Source organism: Fusarium poae, chromosome 1 (assembly GCF_019609905.1).
Source record: "Fusarium poae strain DAOMC 252244 chromosome 1, whole genome shotgun sequence".
NCBI classification, from domain to species: domain Eukaryota; kingdom Fungi; phylum Ascomycota; class Sordariomycetes; order Hypocreales; family Nectriaceae; genus Fusarium; species Fusarium poae.
The window spans coordinates 2,772,303-2,797,351 of record NC_058399.1 but is presented as its reverse complement, the minus strand read 5'-3'; the positions used below and the strand labels follow the sequence as shown (position 1 = coordinate 2,797,351).

Here is a 25,049-nt window from a genome sequence, read left to right as displayed (position 1 = left end):
TTATTTCAACTGCAATGCCGTCTGACGATTACAACTTTGGCGACGTTTTTCAGAAAATCTACGTCGCTAAACAGAAACCTCCTCCGATTCCGGTTTCCGAAAATATGAAAGTTGTTCTACAGAGCTTTCCATCTCTAGGGCAAGTAACCTCAGTTCGAGGTAAAAGTGTCACCCTAACCACTGTTCTTGAGATACCCAAGTCTCGTGCCAGCGAGTCCTGGGAGGTCTCTGTCTGGCACTCCGTAGACGATTCATCCTGGGGAGATATACTGCTACTTCCTATCCAGGAAGCCTCAGCCCCTCAAACTCTGCAAACGTTAGATGACTCTATGTACCGTTTCTATTTCTCTTCGTCTATTGCATTTGAGGCTTCGCTCAAGTTTACTCTCAAGTTTCGTCACAGTTCAGATGCCGATTGGAGATGGATCCGCGATGAACAAGGTCTCAATGATGGATTGATTGTCAACACTCCCGTTGGACTTTCATCTAATAGCCTGTCCGATCTCATACCTGATATAAACTCCAAAGATTGGACAATTAAATCACAACTGAGCCAATCACCCCGAACTTCGCTCTGGTCGCTGGAGGCAGCCATTGCACCTGCGAATCAAGAAGATTCAACTTACAGGGACATTTTAATCGGTACCCCTTTTGGTACTTTTGCAAGGTGAGTGCCATTGACGAGTTGGATAAGCTATCTAAATTTCAACATCCACCTCCTCTAACCGGGCGTAGGTGGTTCTCTCTTGTTCGGCTGTGGTCACCCTGGCTTGCCCCCCGACATGGAAAATCACACTTCTCACTCGATAAAGATGGAGTTCTTTGTTGTTTCTTGAGTCCACAGGGCAAAACTCTCGTGTTTCTTGCTGTTAGTGGTATCGGGCATGTCTTGCCAGTTTTTCGAAGCGAATCAGATGGGAAAATTCAAGTTCATGTGCGTACCCGCAACATGGCTTCTATATCCTTGTGCTTCTTCTGACTATCCAGGCTCGGAACGACGGGCTCTCTGACGAGAATGCCACTATCCTTGTTTCCGAAGGTGACGATTTCGATTGTGCTATGGCTTCTGTAATGTACCATGCTAGGAACCTTGTTTCGGTCACTAAGCAGGCCAACGGGGAATGGCCCAACGAGCTTTCTGCTTTGGTAGACGACTTCAAGCCAGAATGGCTAGAGCACTGGTTTGACGGACTCGGGTTCTGTGTGTTCTTGTTCCTATCCATTTTTGGGAAACAGACTGACAGAGTGTCATGATACAGGCACATGGAACGCTCTTGGACAGCAACTGACAGACCAGAAGATATTTGATGCCCTCGATAAATTAGGCGAACACAACATCAAAGTCTCGAGTCTGATTATCGATGATAACTGGCAGTCGATTGACTATCAAGGTCCCAGCCAATTTCAGTACGGTTGGAAGGATTTTGAAGCTGAGCCCAAGGCTTTCCCCCAAGGATTGAAGGCTACTGTATCCCACATTCGAGAAAACCACCCGCATATCCAGCACATTGCTGTATGGCATGCACTTCTGGGGTATTGGGGCGGTATTGCCCCTGATGGGAAGCTTGCTAAGACGTACAAGACCATCGAGGTTACAAGAGAGGAGGCCGACCGTCGCAATCTTCCTCTAGGCGGCAAAATGACAGTCATCGCCCAGGAGGACGTCAGCCGATTTTACAATGACTTTTATAAATTCCTTTCGGATGCTGGAGTCGATGCTGTCAAGACAGATGCCCAGTTCATGATTGATACATGGGTTGAGGCTTCTACTCGTCGAGACCTCATCAACGCCTATCTTGAGGCTTGGACTATCTCGACTCTGTGTCACTTTAGTGCAAAGGCCATATCTTGCATGTCTCAATTTCCTCAGGCTCTCTTCCACTCTCAAATGCCGACGAATCGACCCACGATTCTGGTTCGCAACTCGGACGATTTCTTCCCCGAGATACCCGCATCGCACCCATGGCACGTATGGACAAACGCACATAACGCCATCTTCATGAGTTATCTAAATGTGCTTCCTGACTGGGACATGTTTCAAACTGTCCACGAGTATTCCGGATTTCATGCTGCAGCTAGATGTGTCAGTGGAGGACCTATTTATATCACTGATGTTCCTGGGGAACACGATATGGATCTGATCGGACAGATGACTGGTCTCACTCCGCAGGGAAAGACTGTTATTCTCCGGCCAAGTTCGTTGGGAAAGACAGTGAATCCTTATATTGGATATGACGATGATTTGTTCTTGAAAGTAGGAAGTCATCACAGTAAGAGCTCCTCTGTTTGCCGGCTGGCTCGATGAAACTAATGAGATCTAGGAGCTTCGCATACGGGATACCCCATCTTGGGAGTCTTTAATGTCTCTTCCAGGCCGCTGACTGAACTTATTCCTCTATCGAGCTTTCCTGGTGTAACTCAGGGCTACTATGTGGTTCGCGCTCATACAACAGGCAAGGTTTCTCAGCCGACAACGCTTGAGGGGTCTGGCTCCTTGTTTACGACTTCATTGCCTGTCCGAGGATTTGAGATACTATCTGCGTTTTCCTTAACGCCTCTATCCAGCATCAAGCACGGCGACGTTTTTGTCTCGAACCTGGGTTTGTTAGGCAAGATGGCAGGTGTTGCAGCAGTCATCATGAACGATATCAAACAGGAACTTCATAATAATCGGGTTTTGATAGACACACGCATCAAGGCATTCGGTACACTAGGTAAGTGAGACTCGACTCTGTCTGATATCTACCGCAGTCTCATATTTGTTTAGGTATTTACATATCTGCGCTTCCCGATCTAACTATTGAGGGGGATTTCTTGATTACAATACAAGAAAAGGTTATACCTTTGCACACAGTGTCTATTTCAACATTCGACAAGCATGTACTTGAGATTGACGTTGGGAAAGCGTGGAAGGATATGGGTCTTGAAAGTCGATGGAGCAATGACGTTGAAGTGAAAGTGCACTTTGGTCTTTAACCATCAACTGCGTGGCGACAGCATTTAGGAATAATAGAGGATTATAAATGTGAACTTTATTGCTGTGTAAATGATACTACCTTAAACAAATGGATCTAAATTCATTATTTTGAATACAGGTAGTCACCACTTGGAAATGTTTACAGCGGATATCTGCCAAAGGTTGAATTGAGTCTAGGGTAATTTCATTTTTGGGCACCAATAAACCACAAAAGGCTAATTAGTGAGCAGGAAAAACTTGCAGGAGGAGCTGGAGGAGAAAAATTGAAAGGGTGCCCCACTTGCCACCGCAAAAACTGGTTTGATTGGATGTCGGTCAAAAAAGAGAACGAACTGCCCCTCCATTATCGGCGTCATCCCAGGGTCCCGCGTTCCCATAAAAAAGTTTTTGAGGCGGCACCACCAATTCTTTTCTTCTTTCTTTCTTTCGGGAAGAAGCCGTCTATCAATCTTAGCAGTCGATAAAGGCCAGAGCTTGCTCATCGACTCGTCTCGTCTTCGACCTCACCTCATTTTTCTTTGATTCCTCTTTTTATAGTTGCCAATCATGTCCGCTTCAGTGCTCGACTACACCAAGGCCCTCGAGGTTCTCAAGGAGTACAAGCAAAGGGATGGACTCGACATCCACGAGCTTATGGACACAACCAAGCACGGTGGTCTGACCTACAATGACTTCCTGCTTCTCCCTGGCTACATTGGCTTCGCTGCCTCTGAGGTCACCCTTGATTCGCCCATCACCAAGCGCATCACCCTCCGAACACCCTTCGTCTCGTCTCCTATGGACACTGTCACGGAGCACGAGATGGCCATCCACATGGCTCTCCAGGGTGGTCTTGGTGTTATTCACCACAACTGCTCCCCCGAGGCCCAGGCCGACATGGTCCGTAAGGTCAAGCGATACGAGAACGGTTTCATTAACGACCCTATCGTCATTGATCAGAACACCACTGTTGGTGAGGCCAAGGCCCTGAAGGAGAAGTGGGGTTTCGGTGGTTTCCCAGTCACTGGTAAGTTATATTTACAGCCAACTCCATCTCACACCTGGTTGCATGATTATACACCCTTTCATATAACTTTCGTTCCACCGTTAGACAATTGTCAATGTGGAGAAAATATACTATGAACAACCACTTCACATCAATTTTTCATATGGTCGCATTGCCCCGCACAGGAATAATAGGCTAACTGAAAATTTCAGAGGATGGCAAGCTTGGATCCAAGCTTGTTGGTATTGTTACCAACCGAGACCTTCAGTTCGAAGAGGACCTTGACCAGCCCGTCTCTAATGTCATGGTTAAGGACCTTGTCACTGCTCCAGAGACCGTCACTCTCCTCGAAGCCAACAAGATCCTTTCCAAGTCCAAGAAGGGCAAGCTCCCTATCGTCGACAAGGACTCCAACCTCGTCTCTATGATCTCTCGTTCCGACTTGACCAAGAACCAGCATTTCCCCAATGCTTCCAAGCTTCCCGACAGCAAGCAGCTCCTCTGTGCTGCTGCTATTGGTACTCGCCCTGAGGACAAGCTTCGCCTCCAGAAGCTCGTTGAGGCTGGTCTCGATATCGTTATCCTGGACAGCTCCCAGGGTAACAGCATGTACCAGATTGAGATGATCAAGTGGGTTAAGAAGGAATTCCCTGGCGTCGACGTCATTGGCGGAAACGTCGTGACCCGAGAGCAGGCTGCTTCTTTGATCGCTGCTGGTGTTGATGGTCTCCGAATTGGTATGGGCAGTGGTTCCGCTTGTATCACCCAGGAAGTCATGGCTGTCGGCCGTCCTCAGGCTGCTGCCGTCTACAGCGTCAGCCGATTCGCTGCTCGTTTTGGCGTTCCTTGTATCGCCGACGGTGGTATCCAAAACGTTGGCCACATCGTCAAGGGTCTTGCCCTTGGTGCCTCTACTATCATGATGGGTGGTCTCTTGGCTGGTACCACCGAGTCTCCCGGTACTTCTTTCGTCTCTCGCGAGGGTAAGCTTGTCAAGGCTTACCGAGGCATGGGCAGCATCGACGCCATGCAGGACAAGAAGGCTGGCAACGGTGGCAAGGATAGCCAGAAGAGCAACGCCGGAACTGCTCGTTACTTCTCTGAGGGTGACAGCGTCCTGGTCGCTCAAGGTGTTTCGGGTGCTGTGGCTCACCGAGGGTAAGTTTTTCCCCCAAGTTGAATTGAATTGAGGAATGCTAACATGGTTAATAGATCGATCCAGAAGTTTGTTCCTTACCTCGCTGCTGGCCTCAAGCACTCTCTTCAGGACAGTGGCATGACCAGCCTGTCGGGTATGCACCAGTGCGCCGAGGCTGGTGAGCTCCGATTCGAGCTCCGCACAGCCAGTGCTCAGTTGGAGGGCAACGTGAACATGGAGTCTTATGAGAAGAAGCTTTACGCGTAATGACATATTGAAAAATGATGGGATGACGACGGACAAGGATATGAAAAAATGGGCTGGTTTATTTTACATGCAATCACTTGCATTGAGGATTTGGGCATAAGATTCGGAAGTGTTTCATCGGGATGAGGATAAAGAGACCCTCGATAAACTATAGATCTGAATAGGCGTTTGTCCAACCATTAGAGGTGCGACGCGGGCGTTTTGCTGTCTGACTGTCTGAACAAATCGACAGAGGCAGAGGTCATGAATGAAATTTTTATTGATACCCTCAGGATACTGAAGTGCTGCCGGTCAGTTGAAGCTGTGATTTGAGTGAAGCGGAAATACAAGCAACAGGCCATGAACGAGTATGTTATTCAATGACCAGATTAGTCCACCGTCAGCTGCTTACCTTAGTAGGTAGACTATTTCTTGGGCAACTCAACTCAGAAGCCGTGCAGAATGGAAATCACCGAAATATCAAACGCACAGACAGTAATACAAAAGTCAGGCCATTTACTAAAGAGGAAGGCAAGAAGGCAATGCGGAAACTCACGAACAAGGAAGGGTCTTTCCAGTGGAATTTGCAAGTTTTAAGAGTTTCATTACTGCCTTTTAGCCTTTCAGACTGTCAAACCTCGTATCAATTTGATTCGCGCAGCTATGTATGTACCTACTAAGATAGATCAAATAAAAGCTAATAATGTGCTTCAAACAAAAAGTATTTATTATGAATAATTAAAAGAGATCATGACAGTCTTTGTCACTGGGTATAATCCATTGGCGCGTACCCATCTGCGCGTAGAGTCCATTCACATGCCAGCTTACTACCCGTAGCCGCTTTCTCACATGCCTTCACTTCCTTTTTTATGTGTCATGCCAGTGGTACATCCTTTCATCTCAATTCATCCCTTCCCTGCCCAGAGTGTGTATTTAATTAATACTGGGGCTGAGGCTGGTGAGGGTTGTAAGTCTGCTGAGGTGGAGGGAAGGATCCCTGAGGCTGAGGAGACTGATAGCCTTGCTGAGGAGACTGATAACCTTGCTGGGGAGACTGGTAGCCTTGCTGGTGTTGATGTTGAGGAAGCTGATAATCAGGTTGAGGAGCCTGCTGCTGAGGGTTGGGCTTCTGGTCCTGGTACTGCTGAGGCTGGGCAGTTGGCATATGCATGCCCTCCTTCTGAGCCTGATAGCCCTGCATGATAGGACCATGTGAAAGACGAGCCTTGACTTCGTTGTCTTGCTGGATGAGAGCACAGCAAAGACACCAGTAACTAACGCAGCAGTCACTCATGCCGCTACCTTTGATACCGAATCGCTCACGGATCTCTCCACGCTTCATCATGGAGTAGCTAAGTATCGCATGTTAGTTGACAACTCGAATAACTTGTTTGGTGTCAAGTCTTACATCCAACCACAGCCGGTAACGCATTGGATGGCGGTGAAAATAAGAGTATCGCTGTTGCAGGTATCGGCAGTTTGCATTGTAGGGTCTCTCATACGGTCGGCAGTTTTACCCAATACTGTGAAAAAGGACTGTTAGTTGCGATTATGCCAAGGTCATCTTATGCAGGAACATACGAATACAGGGACAGAAAGTGCTGAGCATGCAAGAGTCGCAGGGCGAGCAGTTGCAAAGGTTGCTCTGCCATTCCTGGTTCTGGACGTTAGGTCCTTGGGAGTATTGCTGAGCCATTGTGATTGATGTATGAGTCGATTGACGATTGATGGAATCAAGTAATCAGAGGTATAGCGAGACCAAGAAAGAGTGTGTGTAGGTCAAGGAGAGAAGGGAGAGGAAAGGAAAGCTTCCGAGACTCGATGGACGATAATAGCACCTTATTATTAGACGAACTCCTACGGACAAACAATCTGGCTGACAATCGTCTCGTCCCGGCACGGCAATCGCCTTTCGTTTCAGGCCAGGCGTGTCACAGCCCCGGCTCCTAAAAGCTTCAGCTCTAAGCCTCCGTGTTCACTAGGGCGCCCTTCATTTCAATCCATGATAGATAGGCAGGGTCAGGTCAGCAGCGGAGTCAAGCTCTAAGCCAGCTGACGCCTCTAACCTGAAATGAATCACAGAAAAAGCATCCCTCCGTTACCATGTCCTACTGTTTTGGTATAGTATTGGAACCACCTCACAAATTTGGCCGTGCAGCTTGTACAACTCTGCACGAAGCCGGCAAGTAGGGTGCCGTTTGTGAAGCTCAACACGGTATTGCTGAAAAGACAATTCAGCCCGGCTCTGATTTAGCGTCCTAGGGCTGACATGGTTGCAGGGGGTAATGCTGGTAGAGGGACCTTCGAGGCCCCCTACAGTGTCTAACTAGAGCCTGGGCTGTCATCCTTGGTAAGGGGGATCCGAGGGAACTTTGCAGCGTGCAGAAGATCACCTCCACCACCTTGAGATTAATGCAGCTCAAGTCGGTTAGTTTTCAATAGCTTGCCAGGAGATACTGTAGCGACCCAACTGTGGTGCAGCCAGCGAGCACAACCGTATCCAGTCGGAATTCGGGGAGTCAAAGACAACTCTCAGCTCAGGCTTTCACAGGTCAGCCTAGACAAAGTCCGGCCACCATCGCGAAGGTTGGTTGTACCTCTGTAGCGTGGTGATGATATTCTTAGAAAAAGAGGAACAACCCTTTCAAAACGTCTCTAACCAATTGTAGGACTATAAACGAGGCTTTGAGTTTGTTCCTCAATTAGACGGGAGAATTTAGCTGATTCGAAAATGATGTTCAGTCTAGGTTTTATCTATTCCGAGTTTATCCTTCCATATTTTACTATCTAGCTCTTACATCCACAGAACATCGAATTGACCTTATTATCCTCTCGTTCCACAGCATGACAAGCCTGTGATACCAAGTTGTCAACAAATGTAACACAACACATCCATTGTTGCTTCTCAAGTAAAGAAGTGGATTTTAACGTTCAGGCTGATGAGCTCGTGAATCGTCGACCTTTTTTGCGGCCGTTGGTCGACTAAGTATCACATAGTCGGGCACCACCACCTTTCCTCCTCTTAATTTCCTCTCCCTGGGGGAATAATCGTCTTTTGTGAACCCAAGTTTCTCGTAGAATTTGAGTGCAGATTTATTGCTCACAAAACACGTGAGCATGGCCTTTTCTATACTTGGTATGTTCTCTGCAACGTCCATGTAATAACCCATGAGTTGTTTGCCTAGCCCAGTTCTTTACCGAACACCTGTTAGCCCGACGGTCTCGCATGTTTTATAGCTGGTGCACTCCGTCAAACCTCACTGGTGTAGTGATAGAACCCCGTTGGATTGCGGAATGATGCACAGCAAATTGGCTGGCTTACCCTTGCAATTCCAGATTCAAGTGAATCTCATAGCAGTAAACCACGGCTTCATGGTTCTCAAATGTGGGCATAAAGGACGTAAACCCTTTTATAGTGCCTTGTCCGTCCTTTACCAAGATGTATCTGAGATCTGGCGAACGCATCTCCTTCTTTTTTGTAGCCGGGTGCCACCCGAGTGAGGAGTTGCGGTAGTCTGCACCGCTTGTCTCGTCCACCAAATTGTAACATGCTTCCAAATCCTCATCACTCATACGTGTAGGCCGTACGAGACTCAGAGTAAGGGTTGCTTCGCTTTTGGGATGTTTCCATTCCGACCAACCGTCACTATAACAAATATGTCACCAATTGATTCAAACACAGTCCGCACAATCAAGACTCACCTGGGTTTTAGATACTGTGCAGTAAACTCATCGTCTGAGATGTTGTTGGCGATTTCAATAGGATTTTCTGCCTTTTGTCGTCTTCTTCCTACGAGCTTTTTTGGTTGTTTTGCATCACCCGTGTCCGTCATTCTGATAACTCGGAACAAATCACGCTGGAAGAAGGATGAAGAAGAAGAATAGAATTCTAACAAACAGATGCAATGGATTGGGTCTTTTTCAACACGGCCGTACCTACCACTAACAACTTGTCGGGCCCAGGAGCGCTTTCCCTCTGTGGACAAAGCAGACCCGTTCGATAGCCGAGGTTCGTCCGACACGATGTGAAATCACCAGTTGAAGCTTTTCATCATCATTATCACTACAAATTTCGTGTGATGAGCAATTTCGTTATTTCACAGTCGAGGAGGTAGCAACCGGCGGAATGGTCCTAAGCACTCGTCTGTTGGCTTTCAGCCGTGGCTATGCCACCACCCGCGCAGGCGGATCCCGTCTCAAGCCTACATTAAGTCTCGACCAGGTATGTTGGTTTTCAGTCTGGTTGATCGCGAAACGAGAATCTGATGTAGTAAAATAGTTCATTCAAAGAGGCCGAGTCTTGGCATTCTACCGCACTATTCTGCGCGGTACGAAAAGGATTGCTGATCCTACTACAAGAGCCGAGTCTCGAAGATACGCCCGTGATGAGTTCGAGAGACGTCGCAATGTGACGGACTCTGTATGTTTTACCCCCTTCGTTCACTTCTTCGTAGTCCACGACTGACTGAATCCACCGCAAAAGGCACATGTTCGATATCTCCTCTCAGTTGGCAAAACGGAATGGGAAGGCATGGAGAGGTATATCGATGGTATGTAGCGCAGCAAAGTTGTAATTGTAGTCGTAGTTAGTTGTACATGACGGACAAGCCTTGAATTCCCCCCCGCGCGGTGTACCGTCCTTCTTTCTCAGCCTCTCAGAAGAACATGCAAGGCTTCCTGTGATATCTCATAAGAAGAAAACGACCAGTGTCTTTTGTTCCTTCTATCACGCATTGGGTGTATGTCTCGCCGCCCCCGTCCAGAATTTGTCTAATCCCGCAATTCGTTGGATATTATCGTACAGTTTCCTCCCGTATCTTATAGTTGATTTTTTTTAACCTTGTCGTTGCTTGTGTCGAGGATTCGCCTTGCAGATGATGTACAAGTGTCCGTTATGTCGCTTGCCGGCCTTTCTTCGAACAACCTGAAAGAGTGTGAGCCCTTGACCGAGTCACAAAGGAGACCCGAAGCATTGAAGCTAGAGATCTTGTTCTTCTTGATTGTTCCTTCTCACCTTGCAGTGCTCGCATCGCTTTTTTACCGAGCTTTGGACCTTCATGCCTCGAGTTTGCTGCATCAACCCGTTTTCGAGCGCTCGCGAAACGGGGGTCGTCGCAGGGCTTGTGAAAAGCGACCAGGGGCCGCGGGTCGCAAAAGCCCCCAGAGGATTGCTCGGAGTCAAAGACCTCGCTGATAGCGTGAGAGTGCGAAGAAAAGAGGCCATCGTGGTTTACTTGGGACGGTGACGACTCTAAGCAAAGGTTGTATTCATGAACCGTTGAGGTTTGCTCCATGAGCTGGATCGTCGAATCACGTGCCACACACTCACCCCAGAATCCACTTTTCTTGTCCATCAACGTACCTACCTAGGAGGTATGTCTTGTCCTCGGGGTATCATAAGAATTGGCCGCTGGAAGCAGAAGGGATGAAATCAGTAGGTCAGTTTATGCTGTTTAGCCTATACTTGGGTTATTTATTCTTGTATCCTAAGCTTTACCTAGAAATTGGTTAGAGACATTATCACACGTACTCAAAACACTTGTGTAGATAAGAGACAAGACTTTCATGTAAAACACTCCATTTAGCTTGGTACCTATCTATCTACTAAGGTAGATGTTTCCCGGTGCAATGCTAGTTTCCTGACGCTCCCACCTATCTTGAGTACCTAGATACGTATCAGAGGTCATCTAGCTAAGTATCTGCAGTGTACCTTTCGGTTGCGTTGCCGATACACAATGTATGGCTCATTAAACCAACCTCGGGTCCCAAAATCCGCATTGAAAAACAAGTCAACAAAATCATTCCGTTATAGCAGACCCATTCGTCTATTCCCAAATCCGCACCAAGTGTCAACAAAAACCACAAAAACTTCAAAAACTTCAAAAAAAACACAAAAACCTTCCTTTTACCAGAATCCCTCCTTCACTTTGCAGTGAGCTGTGAAGATGTCGTCACCTGGATGCTCGTAAGGCCCGAATGTGTCCTTGTGCGGCTCGTCCAGCGTGCGGTACATCTCAACCGCAGCGCTGAAAGTGTGGGTGGGTTTGACACCGCCACGGTTGCGAACAAGTTGAGCGCCTTGGTGCTCATCAAAGTGGTTGGGAATACCAATCGCGTTGGCCATACGAACCAGAGCCGGCGCCATACGAACTCGCGGGTGAGGAAAAGCCCTCAGGTAGAGTACTAGGGATCTCTCCATGTCGGCAACCAATGCCGCATCTCGAGCCTTTTGTCGAAGTCCACGCGCCTTCAAGAGAGTAATCAGACTGGGCAACCCCTGTACACTGTCACAGTGACGCTTTCGGTCACGGACGAGCTCAATCTCGTAACTGGGCTGATGGAATTCCCCGTCTGGTAGAAGAATCATCGAGGGCGTTGGGCCTCGCTCGACCTTGTTGGTCTTGAACCGAACCAGGTCTCGTCCATCAGCAAGGATAGGAGCATCGGCATTGAATGCCATAGGCTCCCAGTCAGGGTAAAATCCGGACATGATGTCCTTCCCCCAGACTTTCTGGTGATCCTCTTCGTTATCCAACTTTTCGCGCAAGATGCATCCTGCACAAGTCAACATTTCGGGTCGACTGTCAAGCGGAGTGGTATAGCCAAAGAATTCGGGCAAGAATTCGTAGCCACACGAGGAGCAGAAAAAGAACTTTTTACCCATTTCCACGACGTAGTACTTTGAATAGTCGCGTTTGAGCGACTCGAGACCACTTCTGACGGCTTTGAGCAAGTCATACGTGGCTTGCTTGATAGCATTCACGTCCTCGGACTTGGCGGCCTTCAAATCGAGAAGACGATAAAGGCCGTCCAGAAAGGCGAAGACTTTGCCGGGAACCATGGGTATGTTGCTCAAGAACGTCATGAATGCTGCATCCTGGTCCATCAGGAGCCCGATTTTCATTTTGCGGGACTTGAGGACGGCAAGCATCACGATTGAGAGAACACCTCGTTGGAACACCTCGTTATTCCCACCTTTCCAAGTATATCCGTAAGTCTCAAACTCGCCTTCATACTTGTAAGGCATGCCTGCGTGATAGCGAGGGTAGAAGTCAAGCGAATCGATCCGGCCAAGGTTTTTCTCATCTCGTTCCATGTTGACTTCATGGATGAGATCAAGAAGGAAGTTGACGTCTCCCAGGTGCAGCAAAGGGCACTCGTAGATGCCGACCATCCTAACACGAGGGCATGCTCGAAGGATGATGGCCAGCAATCGGCGGTCAAGAAGAGGTGTCTTGTGAAAGTGCAGTACTTCGATGAGCTGGCTGCGTCTGGCAATCGCAAACACTAGAGAAAGAGCTGGTCAGTGTGTAGCCACGATAATGGAAAGCAATGTGACTTACGGAGATGCATCGTCTGGCCCAGAGCAACCTGCTTGGACATATTGAAGTCCTGTTCGGGTGCTGGGTCGACGAACTGCTTGAAAGCGTCCATGAGTTCCTCTTGAATTGGGATCGACTGCGCGAGCTTGACGATGTTCATGGGATAGCCATAGTTTTCAAGGATATGCAAGATCTGTTCTTCTTCTTTCTCGTCGCGTTCGGCATCGTAACCGTATGGCGACTTGAGACCGCACTTGTCTTGGATGAAAAGTACGAGATTGCGGATATTGATGCGGGATTGATGCTCCTCAAGTCGGAGCTGGGACAAGCGCCCGGTGCCACCGTTAAACTCACGCTGCGTACCTTCGGGGTTTACACAAAGGAATACGGCGGATCCAGTAGGAGTTTCATGGTAGCTCGCAGTAACAAAGTCCCAAACGGCCATACCCTTTGACAGCTTGGCCCACGCAAGGGGAGATGCCTTGGAGAATGACTCAAGTACCTTGAGGCCTTGAGATGCAACCATCTTTCCGAAAATCAGACCGTAGGTTTGCTCGCTGTCAACAATTCCAAAGAGGCTCGAGGTGCCAATATCAGAGGTGTTGGTCAGGTCGAGGCCAGTGGTGTCGATCAACAATTCTCGAGAGTGGACGTAGGTGCCTTGAAAATGGGTAGGCTTGCCCTTGTGAACCTTGAGGAATTCATCCCGAGAAGCCGCTCGCTTCTCATTCTCCTTGACCTTGGTATTGAAGTCATCAAGGACCTCACGGATTGATTTGCTGGTTACCAAATGATGGTAGCCGTGCTTCTCAAGGCGTTTGCATGCCTCTTCTGAGTTATACCTGTGGATGATTTCTTTTTCTTGGTTCGAGTCAAATCGCGAGTTGGAGCCAACGGGTCTGTTGTGACTCAAGAGCCCATCTACCCGACGACCAGGTGCCATGGCGGTTTTGTGTCGAGCCATTTCTATGAAATGTGTGTAAGTTGCGAGAGTCGGGGAAAGGAAGGTACGGCATGGCATGTGAGAGTTGGGTAAAGGAAGGTACGGTATATGAGATGTACTGATGAGGCTAACAAGAAAATTTCGTACTCACCAAAATAGGACCAAAAGTAGGTTCCAAAGACGCTATGTGTGCTTAGGTGGATTGGAGTAGAGAAGTGTAGTAGAGTAGGTGAAAGTAGGAATCAGGATTCTAGATGGGTGAACAGTCAGCACCGAGATGGGAAGAAGATGACGACGATGCTGTGATTTCAAGAGAGATTAAGGCCAATATCTTACCAAGGAAGAGATGTCGTTATGTTTTCATCAATAGAGCGTCAAGATCGGATGCTCTGATGATGCTGTTGTAGAGAGGAAGATGGAAGAGCAAGAAGAAGAAGAAGAAGTCAAAGGGCTTAAGTAGGTGACAAAAGGTGAAAATCAAAAAAGGTCAGTGAATCACTGCCCTATCCAAATATCAGCCGCCTGCACTGCAGAGGTAGGAGAGAAGTGGAGAGGAGGAGAGGAGAGAAAAGCTAACTGCTGCTGTCTCACGGCAACGAACCGCTGGCTGGGTACCTACTACCTTAGTAGCCAAGCAAAAACGAGCTGGAGCTCCAGGATGGAACGAAGGCATTCAAGTATATGTATAGAGACACTGCCAGCCAGCTGGGACTTTTTCAAAGAATATTGCGTAGTGGTTTATAAGTGAACGGGGAGTGATCGTGTAGATTATATTGGGTTCTGACTAGACAGACAGAAAGGGGCATTTCAGGAACTCGATAACCATGAACAACGTGTTGAATACAACTGTTGATGCTGCATAATTTATGTTTCTTGTTCACCTAAATGTGCTTGTTTTGTTGTTCTGGAGTCGTGGCACTGGCAGTTGTTGCTTGCCAGTGACCTCCTATCTGCCGTGCATGATTTCAGGAGACATGGGTCACTAGCAAACAACCAAGCAACCGCGTTCTGGGGTTCTCTGACTCGTCTATTAATGTACAAACCATTTCTAGTGGACTGGTGCCATCAGAATCCTCCAAGAGATGAGAGAAATTCATCAGAAACTGACTTGTGTACTGTTCTGTTCTGTTCTGTTGTTCCCACCAACATCACCAGTCACATGTTCGTCACCTAGGTAGCGAACAACAAGTGCACCAACAAAGAAAAACACAATACTAAAGTGCATTGGGACGAATTAGACTCGAACAATACACGGCCGTTGCGTAGTTGCTCCAACTCGAGAAAAGGGGGACGACACCTAGGTTTCCTAATTATCCCTCAGCAAATCCTCATCCAGCCTCGTCCCATCATTTGCACCCTAGATCATTAGAAGAAAACCTCGATAGCATATTTACAGCACCAATAGAGCCGACAGATTCAGAGATCCATAGTGCAGTGTACTAATCTCCGCTGAAACCTTGGACACAGAGCTCTCGAGGGGAGGAACCGTGGTCACACCTTCCTTTTGTCCCGCGCACGGCACGATTCCTGACTTAGCAGATACCTATTCTTCAAGAATCACTTGGTTCAGTTAAGAAATCCTACCAGTAGATACACCCGCAAGTCGCATCTCCGTTCGTAATACCGTTCCAAAGCTGTAGATCCACAGATACCCCTGAAACGCTGAAGGAGCCGCATATACAAGCCGATCAGACGACCCAAGCAGCCCCAAATTATCATATCAGCACCTTCTCAGGCTCTACCATACTCAACTCCGCCAACTAAAGTAGCTTCGAGTCGAAAGGTAGCCCAAGATCCTAGGATATCGAAGTCCAGCTGACGGCGACGGCCAATGCCGACCCGAACCATGAATTCGATCCAGAAACAGCATCTTTAACTACGATAGCAGCCGAGCACAATACCATGCATACTAGCCCTCGATTTACACTCCAACGTGCCGGATACTCTTGCAATAGCTTAACTTCGGTCGCATCGAGAAGCGCGAAAGCGATGTTCCCACGGCATACATTGAACCAAGCACCCCTCGAGACGACATTGCCAACGTATTCAGGCCATCTACAGAATAGCCTCGCCGCAACCAACACTATAGGGAGGTATTCGAGGCTCGAGCAGCATACGATCAATTTCCAGGAGCCCCTGAGTCGAGTCAGGCCAGTGTTTTCCTTGTCATTTAGATCCAACTATTGGAATAAAACCAAGTAAAGAGACTCTGTAAACCAACTTCTGATAGTTGAAAGCAACACGAGCACTTCGCTAAAGCTCAAACCTGCAAGATACCAAGCAGTTCTTCGTTAAACAAAGACACAAAATAACACAGCAGACCAGCATTTCAGAAGATGCTGGTCAAGATTGACTTGACCGTATCTGCGAGTATAGCCTTACTGCACGCCCAATAGCTACACGAGCGAGAGCGAGTATTGGAAAATACAGTTCTGGGATCATACTGTCGACATTGCTACTTTTAGAGATCGATAATGTATCGCCAGATATGCAAGTCTATAGGGTTGCTGTGTCTTGTCAAGCCAAAGACACCACCTATCTTGACCGTTGCTGCGTATCAGGCAGATCAGCCACGTACAGATAAACATATCAACTAATCTCAGATCAGATCTCGATACAACGATACGGTCCTTCGGAGACGCACAGAGATGGACATGCATTCTACTCGAATCGTCAAAGAGGAAACAAGGCATGACATTTCTCACACGACATTGTTCCTTGCATTGCACTCCCCATTGGATAGCAGAAAAATCAACCTTATATCTAAGTCTTAGGATACAAAAATAAATAGTCTAAGAAGTCTTATCCAAGTAGCATAATATGATCTACTAATTTGATCCCTTGTGCTTCTAGCGCAATGTTTCTGATGTCCTCCCCAAATTCACCGCCATCTGGACGTCCAATACTCTAACTACCATGATAAGAATGATGCGGGCAAACCAAGCTAATGTGTTGTGATATCGAACAAGGCAATAATACGAAGATCGCGGGCCCAGTCAGAAATTTAAAAATCAAGAAAGTAACAGAAACAGTCAACAAGGAAGTAGCTTGCAGGCACAAGAACCCCCGCTTAGTACCGCATTATCGAATCAAGCTTGGTTGAACCGAGTTCGCAATAAACCCTGCCTTATCACGCACGCACTCACATGCCGAACACAGACAAATTGGTGCATGGTAGGGCCAACCAGTCAGTAACATTTCCCAAGTCTTGTGGACTTACACCCAGCTTGGGCCAGGGTCCTGCACACCATCAACTAACAAGGCCACGAGAAACAAGGCCAAGTCAAGTCGTTCAGGAAGCTTTGCTTTGGGGGTAGCGCAGTCAATATCAAAGAGTGGTGGGCACATGGCGCACATGGCCATGCTAGCAGGCCGTGGCGTGTCCCAATCTGCATGACTGCGGGGTCCTGCATCGACGTTTTGTTTCGGTTTGTTTCCCAGAGGGTATGTACATAGAAAGGTCTAGATGAGACAAGACAGACAGGTCGTCATTGCCCTATGACAGATGAGATCAACAGAGTGTGACAGTCAAGCATACCTAGAAATCACATCTTACTATTACTCGACCAATTCGAGAACACCACGGAACGGGCGGTTCAACAAGGTTGCTTGCTTGCGTGTGTGTATCATGACACGCATGGGCACGAGTCCATGCAAACGGGAGCTTCGGTTTCTCACCTTTAACTCAGAAGAGCGATGATAATTACCGTATCTGGGACGGCTCACTTTGACTTGAGGTTGGATGGATGGATGGCTCGAGAGTTGCTAACTGCACGAATCCTTTCATGCCAGATCCGACAGGTGAGATAAGGGGTTGTAAGCCCAAGGTTTACGGCGTCATCTGACAGCAAAACTCTTCAAAAGATACAAGGCGTTCAAACATTCATCACAGACATATGGATAGACAGTACAACAGAGGATACCGCTATTCGGGGATCGCCAACGCGTGGAGACGTTGGATATCCCGCAGCATCAAATCATATGACTCGAAACGGTGGTGGCCTGCAAGAGATAGCTGTACCGTTACGCCTAATGCATGGGACAAAAACCTGCGAATGACACATGATCAACCATGATCAACCGTGGCGGGAAACAAGATGTCTGTTGTCGAGGTCAACCAAGTCGGTCACATAAACGCCAAAACGGACCCTTCAGGAACCCACTCACGTCCTCTGACCGTATCGCCGCATCCGAGGCTGAAGAATCACGGGTCGAAGCACGACGACTCAGAAGAATATCGCATTACAGATACCATGCACTGGCCATTAAGGACAAGTGGATCGTCCATCCTATCCAGTCTTACCAGTGTCCATTGAACAAAGGGCCGCTAGGGTAAGTTAAATTGCACGGTCGCATAGAATCTCAAATAAGATCAACTTGTGGAACTGCCCCAGCTTGTCATTTGTTAGGATCCGAAAATATGCAAGTAGTCAGTCACCTAAAACATATATGGACTGCATTTCTTCGGCGGATTGTTTTCATGGCAGCCATGCAGCATCGAATGAGTCATGGGCACTAAGATGCTGTTCAATTCCGCAGGCCAAACAGGGCGTTACCATGACCTAACTTTGGTCTTTTAACAACACGGCTCACTTCATGGCTGGTAAACAAAACAATAAGCCATCATCGGATGAATGAGTGGCTGATCAGGCGTTAACAAGCAAGTCTGACCGGGCACAGATAATTTGGAAAAAGTTGACGACTTTTTCAGCCGCGGGAGAAAAAGGACAAGGGCCAAAAATCTAAACCCAACAGACTCAGGTACCATCGGTCGATTAGGGATCAGCCATCTCAGGGATGAAAACTGTAGTAAATCTCAAGCCCAGAGAATGTCGGTGTGACCTAGGTCAAGTAAAATTCAGTCATTGGTAATATTAGTCGAACCAAACCCAGCGCCCTTGTTTCGGGTCCTATTCCGGTGCTCCAAGTGGCAATACTACAGCGCCGTTGAAAGCAAAAAACCGCCTTGAACGTTGAGAATCAAGCTCGACCAGATCTTGTTGGTCTTCCGTAACCTTCAGGTTGTAGTCTAATGCTTGGACGACGCGCAAAGAGGGTGCAGGGTTAGCTCCACAAAGCCGAAGCCAAGCCAGCATTGCATGTGGATGGACGTGGTTGTGGTTGTGGTTGCGCTGACAGGCATGTGGACCTCATTTGCATTGCATTGTCCACCAGCGGCGGACCGTGTATGGTGATCATGATCGTGCACTGGGACTATCGTCTCTTCCTTTCGGCGCCCGCCTCTTTGATCCTCATAAGGGCGGCTACCTGTCTGAGAAGAAGACGGTTGTCGATCAAAGCCCAGTCAGCACTGCAAGGGAGATCGGGAGCTTCCCATCAGTGAAATCATAACGCCTCGGATATTATTTCGAACAAAGATAGGGGTTTAATGAGTCGAAACCAGAAGACTGGGCTCTTTCAAGTCCATGGGCTAACCATTTTGATGGTTCCTGTGCAACAAAGCCTCTAACTCCTGGGTTTGGGCAAGCTAATTTGAACACAGCTGCTGTTGACCGATTCCAAAATGTTAGATATACCGCTTCTGCCGCTTTAATGGTCCGGCGAGTAAGTTGGTATGCATTATTTGTAGGCCGTTGTGTCTCCTGTTTTTTTTTCTCCCACCTCGGTAGATACATGCAGCTACTATCTATTCCATCAACAAAGCCTCTGGCCTTCAGTAATACGATGCATAACAGTAGCCTCGAAATGCCTGAGTCAAGGGAATGAAGGAATTGGTATCAGTGTCTGCACCAGAAGCTCAATGGTGTTCAACGGCCCATGCTGGCTTGGTGATCGCGGCTCTTGACTGGCAGGCTATTCCTAAATGGTCAAAAGACCATGCTCAAGTTGGTCAATGTGGCAGCTGAACTTCCAGTCACCTGCACGCACGCCGAGGGAGAGGCGCGATCGTGTGAGCTACGCCTGGGGTTACTCCGTAGCTTGAATTGAACTGTACTTGGTTGTGGGATTGACTAATGAGTGGCCGATGCGACAATCTGACTGTGGCATCGCGGAATCGTAACACTGTGATGCATTTGCGAATAGTTGGATAATTCAGGGTTGTACTGGGCACTGGATCAAGTTGGGCGCAGCATGTCTGGCTGATATGGTCTTTGACCGTTGATGGCAATGATTAAATGGTTATCTCATTGCAGTCAGTTGATCTTGTTCAGTCTCTAGGGTAATTAGTGTTTGTGTGCGATTCTACGAGTGAGAACTTAACAACAGACAAATAAGGGTCTCAGAGACAAGAAATTATGGGCCTTTAAGCCAAAGCAAGGTACCGGTACTATCTTGGGACACTGAAAGGCATGTTGTCGTGCCTATGTCCAGCGATGTACCCCCAGTCCATGGCGATGTATCTTTTATGGACTGGTGTTCCCTTGTTAAGGCTTGCTTCAGTCGACCGTATTGATTGATTCGCCAGAAGTGTGTCGAACTAGGCGACAATGCGGGGCCTGTTTAATACGACATTTTCGCTAGCGTCCAGCCGCCGTAAGGCCATGTTTTGGTTTGAAACCAATTCAGTGCAATTTCTGCTTAAACTCCTTCTTGTCGAAAGAAGATATCAGAGAAATCAATAAGTAAACTACCGGATTCCAAATCAAAACATGCTTTAATCTGGTGGTGTGCCTGCCAGAGTTTGTCATGGCCGGCACCCGTAACGATGTCATATTGGAGGGTTGGTTTGTGATATTACTGGAGCAGAGCTCCTGTCGGAGGGTGCTTCTTCTGCGGGTAACAGAAGCGTGACCTGGCATGACATGACCTGACACTTGGGGGTATCAGAGTTGAGGACAGAAGAACACCAACGCAGCATTCTGCCTGTGCATCCAGATCGTGTGAAACACATCTTTCTGGTCCGCAACGATATTTGGGTTTGAGCCACTTAGCATACAGAAGCCTTTACCCCAAGGGAAGGCATGAGGATGTCATGGTAGCTGTGAATAGGGCAGCAGGTCGGCTTTATCTGTGCAGTGCAAGGTGCAAGGAAGCACAATAGGGCCAAGATACGAGGAGCCATACATAGATATGGTCATGCATTTCGAGTGATGAATAATTCTGGGCAGGACGTCGTGACTGCCGTCGAAACACTGCTTTAGCATAACAACATCATCTCGGGTTTTGCTCCAAATGGTGATCCACCTGAACCCATGCCAATTGAATTGATCTTGGCTGCATGGGCACGGTGCATTTGTCGGCACTGGGCTCAAGCGAGAAACCAAAGACAAGGGCTTGGTGGAGAGTTCGGAAAGAAGCCAGAGCTCTTGTGCTGGGATTCAAGGGGCTCTTGAACAAGGCCAGACACAGGAGGTAGATAATTTCTGTTTGCTGATTGGGTTTTGTGAGAGATCCTTGAGTTGGGCAGATTGTTTTTATTATTTTAGGAACCAATGGGCATGACTTGTTATTGGGCTCGTCGTTCAAAAAAGACAACCCAAGAAATGAGACACAAACGCCTGGACAACAAACCGCCAAGTCAGAAGAATTGAGACTCGTAGGTTTGAGAGTGCACATGGTGTCTGATACGTTTTTTGATATCTTCAATAAAGGGCGCTGAGGTCAAATGGTGAACCATATCACCCAAGCAGGGTAGGGATGAATCCTGCAGATGATTGGGGGGAAAAGGCGGCTTGGAGATCGATATTGTACATTGTTTCGAGACCATGCACTCGACCAGAAAAGAAAATCTGCGAGTAAGAAGCAGTGTGGTCTGGTTTGTATTCCTCTTGAACAAAGATCCGTACGATTGAGTCAGGGAGAGAGATGGGGCGAGAATTGCTTGGCACGGTTTTCGATATATTAGGAGGCCGAGTCCTATGGAACAAAACCGTATTTGATACCGATACTTGAAATGCAGGGAGGATGACCGTATTCAACAATGGGGTTCAATAGACCCAGCTAGTATCAAATAGCGTTGATAGCTACACAGGCCTCTGCAGATGAGCCCAGTTAGCCAAGACGCTGGGGATAACGTGTTCCGCAATATCGCCAGTGCTGGTCGGCGTTGTGAGTCCCAGCTTGGAGAAATTGGGGTTTGGGGATGATGAAAGGGGCCGGAATTGCCCGCCGTAATCGATGTATTGTGATAGGTACTTCAGCCGGTGGGTTTTTTTTTTATAGATGAGATCTGGACAGAAACAAATTGTGTGGTTTGATTGATGCAGGTAGCCAAAACGGGAGTTACGGTAAGTTTCTTCTCGACTGAACGGAACGGTTGCTCTTGCTCTTCTCTGGTGTTTTCAGTGGATGAACGGGAAGGAAGGTACCGCTTGGACATAAGAAGGTACGTGTCAAGTACGTGGGCCCTGAACGTGCTACAGCAATCTTGTCCGCGGCTAGTGTAGGTCGCTAAAGTAGAGTCAATCCAAATCCACTGGTAGCCGGCAGGTCGATGGGGCATCTGCAATATTAGTTCCACTTGTTTAATGCAGCACAGACCAGGGCATCACCCAGCAACAACAAGGAGTAAAAATTGAGTGGGAGGAAATGTTAGAAATTGGTTGAGGAGAGACATTCAAGAGTGAATGATAGTTGCCGGGGAACCAGATGAGATTTGCATCATCTTGATAGAGATGCATGGAGGTTGATCAACCTTTATCAAATACATAGTACTTGAATATGCTGAATGCTGTATGTCATGTCATGTCATGTCCACGGAGGAGATGAAAAGGATGCCCCTGCAATGACCGGCGAGTTGACGCGAGAGTGGCTAATGAAAATCCGTACCTACTACCTATTACCAACCTAGCTAAGGAGATCGTCGACTGAGGCTAGGTAGTTTGGGAATGGAGGCTCTGTTATCTTGGAATACGGTGAGGAGATCACAGGTGTGAATAGCCTCACAAGAAGTATCCTAATCAAGATGGAGAGATACTACTACAGCCAGTACTTTAGTAGTGAAGCACAACTCCAAGATCGATAATTCTATAGTCAATCGTACGACACAGGCCTATATTTCCACCATCGTCACAGTTATTTGAAAAGGCACTCAACAGTTTGACTGGTCCACAGAAAGTTGACAGTCATCTTCCATCCCCTAAGGTACCCTACCCGGTCTTTAATCTCTTCACTCCCCCCTAATTCCCGCCCGCTTCTGCACACGCCCCGCCCTGACCCACGTAGTAAGTTTAGGTCTAGGTATTCACTGGGTGTGACCCTGAGCCCTTAGGTACAGTTTCCATCTCTGCTTGGCAGGTTCTGGTCCTTTTCACGGCGCAACAGCAACAAATAAGTACCCCAAGCCTCCCCGTCCTCTGTCCATTCTTCCTCTTTCTTCCTTCCCCTCTACCTGCTCTTCAGCTCCATTCGAAACCAAACGCCTTTTTTCTGGATTAACTTCCTTTTTCTTTCCTTTTTTATACCAACGTCTTTGTTTGTTGTGATACCCAATCTCATTTGATACCCCCCAGAATCTTTCAAAATGGCCGAGGAACAGAAGAACATCGAGGTCCCCCAGGAGACCAAGCCTGAGACCACTGGCATCTCTGCCCCTGCTGTCGAGGCTCCCGTTGAGACCAAGCCTGTCGAGGAGACTCCCGTTGTCGCCGCCGAGACTGCTCCCGCCGCTGAGGAGAAGGCTGCTGAGGAGGCCAAGCCCCTCGATGAGGCTGCTAAGAATGAGGAGGAGAAGAAGGAGGAAGAGGCCAAGCCCGTTGAGGAGGGCCACCTGAACCACAAGGCTCAGGGTCTGAGCTTCCCCAAGTAAGTACAAGCCCATGCGTGTCTCTTCGCGCCTCAACTGTAAAACCGTTCTTGCGGTTTACCGTTCTGCAGAACAAACGCTAACCGCACGCCCCTGCAGGAACCTTATCCCCACCAAGGAGTTCTTCTTCTTCGGCACTGACGCCGTTGAGCCCAAGACTCTCTCCCACTACCTCAAGAGCGAGAAGTCCGCCGAGACTGCTCACTCTAACATTGCCTGGGCCTCCGAGACTGGTAAGGGTCTTCTCTTCGTTGGTGACAAGAAGAACCCCTCCAGCGTCATTAGCTTGGTAAGTAAAGGACCCACAATTCTCCAACTCATCAACTGCCGGCATGTCACAGTAAGCTAACCATCACCCCGCAGGCCGATGCCACTGAGCCCGAGATCGATGGCTCCAACAAGTTCCATCTCACTTCCAAGGGCAACAAGCATACTTTCAAGGCTTCCAACACTGCCGAGCGCGACAACTGGGTTGCCCAGCTGAAGCTCAAGATTGCTGAGGCCAAGGAGCTAGCCACCACTGTTACCGAGTCTGAGACTTACACGGCCACCCTTGAGAGCTTCAAGCCTGCCAAGAAGGAGGAGAAGGTTGCTGAGGCCCCTAAGGAGGAGACCGCTGCCGTTGTCCCTGCTACCGAGGAGGCTGCTCCCGCTACCGAGGAGACCGCCAAGGTTGAGGAGCCCACTGAGGTTAAGACTGAGGAGCCCAAGCGCCGATCTGCCAGCCGCAAGCGCACCTCTTTCTTCGGCTTCGGCAAGAAGGAGGAAGCTAAGAAGGACGAGGTCAAGAAGGAGGCTGAGACCAAGAACGCCGACGAGGTCGCCGTCGAGACCCCCGCTGCTGAGACTCCCGCTGTCGACGAGGCCCCCAAGGTTGAGGAGCCTGCCAAGCCCGCCGAGGAGGTTCCCGTCGTTGCCCCCGTTGTCGCCGAGGAGTCTGCTAAGCCTGCTGAGGAGACACCTGTTGAGGCTGTTCCTGCCGCCGAGGACAAGGCCCTCGAGAGCCCCAAGGAGAAGCCCACCGCCGTCAAGCGCAACAGCTTCTTCGGCAACGTATTCTCCAAGAAGGAGAAGAAGACCCCTGAGCTCAAGCCTACTGAGCCTGAGGCTGCCAAGGACGATGCTGAGGCTGAGACTGCTGCCCCCGTGATCCCTCCTGTCGAGGCCACCACCCCCCTTGCCGTTGACGTTTCCAACCCCGCCACTGTCCCTACTGAGACTACTGAGGCTGCTGCCGCCACATCTCCTGCCCCTGAGGCCAAGAAGGACCTCAAGGAGAAGCGCAAGTCATCTCTGCCTTTCGCTTTCGGCAAGCGTGACAAGTCCCCTGCCCCCGTTGAGGGTGAGAAGAAGGAGTCTCCTTTCTCGAAGCTCCGCAACACCATCCGCGGCAAGTCCCCCAAGCCTGCTGAGAAGCGCGAGGAGAACAAGGAGGAGGCCGTCCAGGAGGAGCCCACTGAGGTCAAGGCTGAGGAGTCTAAGACCGAGGAGACCCCCAAGGTTGAGGAGCCCACCGAGGCTGAGAAGCCCAAGGACGCCTCCGCTGCTCCCGTTGTCACCGCTGCCGCCTAGAGGGCTTGGCGATGAACGTTACGACCCATACAATGAAACAAAAACCCCACACCACTATACAACACGCGCATTGAAAGGGTTTGGGAATGGAAGGATGGATCTGCATTTCTTCACAAGATACCGAGATACCCTGTCGAGACTGCTTTACTGATACCAATTT

The 25,049-nt window shown here is 48.6% G+C and overlaps 8 protein-coding genes across 8 annotated transcripts; 4 read left to right on the top strand and 4 right to left on the bottom strand.

The window, feature by feature from the left end:
- Positions 1-14: 14 nt before the first annotated feature.
- FPOAC1_000914 (uncharacterized protein) lies at positions 15-2,976 on the top strand (the record flags this gene model as incomplete). Its single annotated transcript, XM_044845522.1, has 6 exons — positions 15-667; positions 736-934; positions 988-1,201; positions 1,260-2,270; positions 2,322-2,714; positions 2,768-2,976. 6 exons carry the CDS (start codon positions 15-17, stop codon positions 2,974-2,976), a joined length of 2,679 nt encoding a protein of 892 aa, XP_044711438.1.
- A 547-nt stretch (positions 2,977-3,523) lies between these two features.
- FPOAC1_000913 (uncharacterized protein) lies at positions 3,524-5,367 on the top strand (the record flags this gene model as incomplete). Its single annotated transcript, XM_044845521.1, has 3 exons — positions 3,524-3,983; positions 4,175-5,120; positions 5,175-5,367. The coding sequence occupies 3 exons, from the start codon at positions 3,524-3,526 to the stop codon at positions 5,365-5,367; spliced, it is 1,599 nt and encodes a 532-aa protein (XP_044711437.1).
- Positions 5,368-6,283: 916 nt separating this feature from the next.
- Positions 6,284-7,042, bottom strand: FPOAC1_000912 (uncharacterized protein; the record flags this gene model as incomplete). The annotated part of the gene is made up of 3 exons (XM_044845520.1): positions 6,284-6,698; positions 6,755-6,869; positions 6,928-7,042. 3 exons carry the CDS (start codon positions 7,040-7,042, stop codon positions 6,284-6,286), a joined length of 645 nt encoding a protein of 214 aa, XP_044711436.1.
- Positions 7,043-8,270: 1,228 nt separating this feature from the next.
- Positions 8,271-9,179, bottom strand: FPOAC1_000911 (uncharacterized protein; the record flags this gene model as incomplete). Its single annotated transcript, XM_044845519.1, has 3 exons — positions 8,271-8,538; positions 8,669-8,992; positions 9,049-9,179. The coding sequence occupies 3 exons, from the start codon at positions 9,177-9,179 to the stop codon at positions 8,271-8,273; spliced, it is 723 nt and encodes a 240-aa protein (XP_044711435.1).
- A 293-nt stretch (positions 9,180-9,472) lies between these two features.
- Positions 9,473-9,904, top strand: FPOAC1_000910 (uncharacterized protein; the record flags this gene model as incomplete). Its single annotated transcript, XM_044845518.1, has 3 exons — positions 9,473-9,568; positions 9,626-9,766; positions 9,830-9,904. The coding sequence occupies 3 exons, from the start codon at positions 9,473-9,475 to the stop codon at positions 9,902-9,904; spliced, it is 312 nt and encodes a 103-aa protein (XP_044711434.1).
- Positions 9,905-10,180: 276 nt separating this feature from the next.
- On the bottom strand, positions 10,181-10,570 carry FPOAC1_000909 (uncharacterized protein; the record flags this gene model as incomplete). Its single annotated transcript, XM_044845517.1, has 2 exons — positions 10,181-10,270; positions 10,361-10,570. The coding sequence occupies 2 exons, from the start codon at positions 10,568-10,570 to the stop codon at positions 10,181-10,183; spliced, it is 300 nt and encodes a 99-aa protein (XP_044711433.1).
- A 681-nt stretch (positions 10,571-11,251) lies between these two features.
- Positions 11,252-13,611, bottom strand: FPOAC1_000908 (uncharacterized protein; the record flags this gene model as incomplete). Its single annotated transcript, XM_044845516.1, has 2 exons — positions 11,252-12,633; positions 12,690-13,611. The coding sequence occupies 2 exons, from the start codon at positions 13,609-13,611 to the stop codon at positions 11,252-11,254; spliced, it is 2,304 nt and encodes a 767-aa protein (XP_044711432.1).
- Positions 13,612-23,035: 9,424 nt separating this feature from the next.
- On the top strand, positions 23,036-24,889 carry FPOAC1_000907 (uncharacterized protein; the record flags this gene model as incomplete). Its single annotated transcript, XM_044845515.1, has 3 exons — positions 23,036-23,316; positions 23,417-23,606; positions 23,681-24,889. The coding sequence occupies 3 exons, from the start codon at positions 23,036-23,038 to the stop codon at positions 24,887-24,889; spliced, it is 1,680 nt and encodes a 559-aa protein (XP_044711431.1).
- Positions 24,890-25,049: the final 160 nt, after the last annotated feature.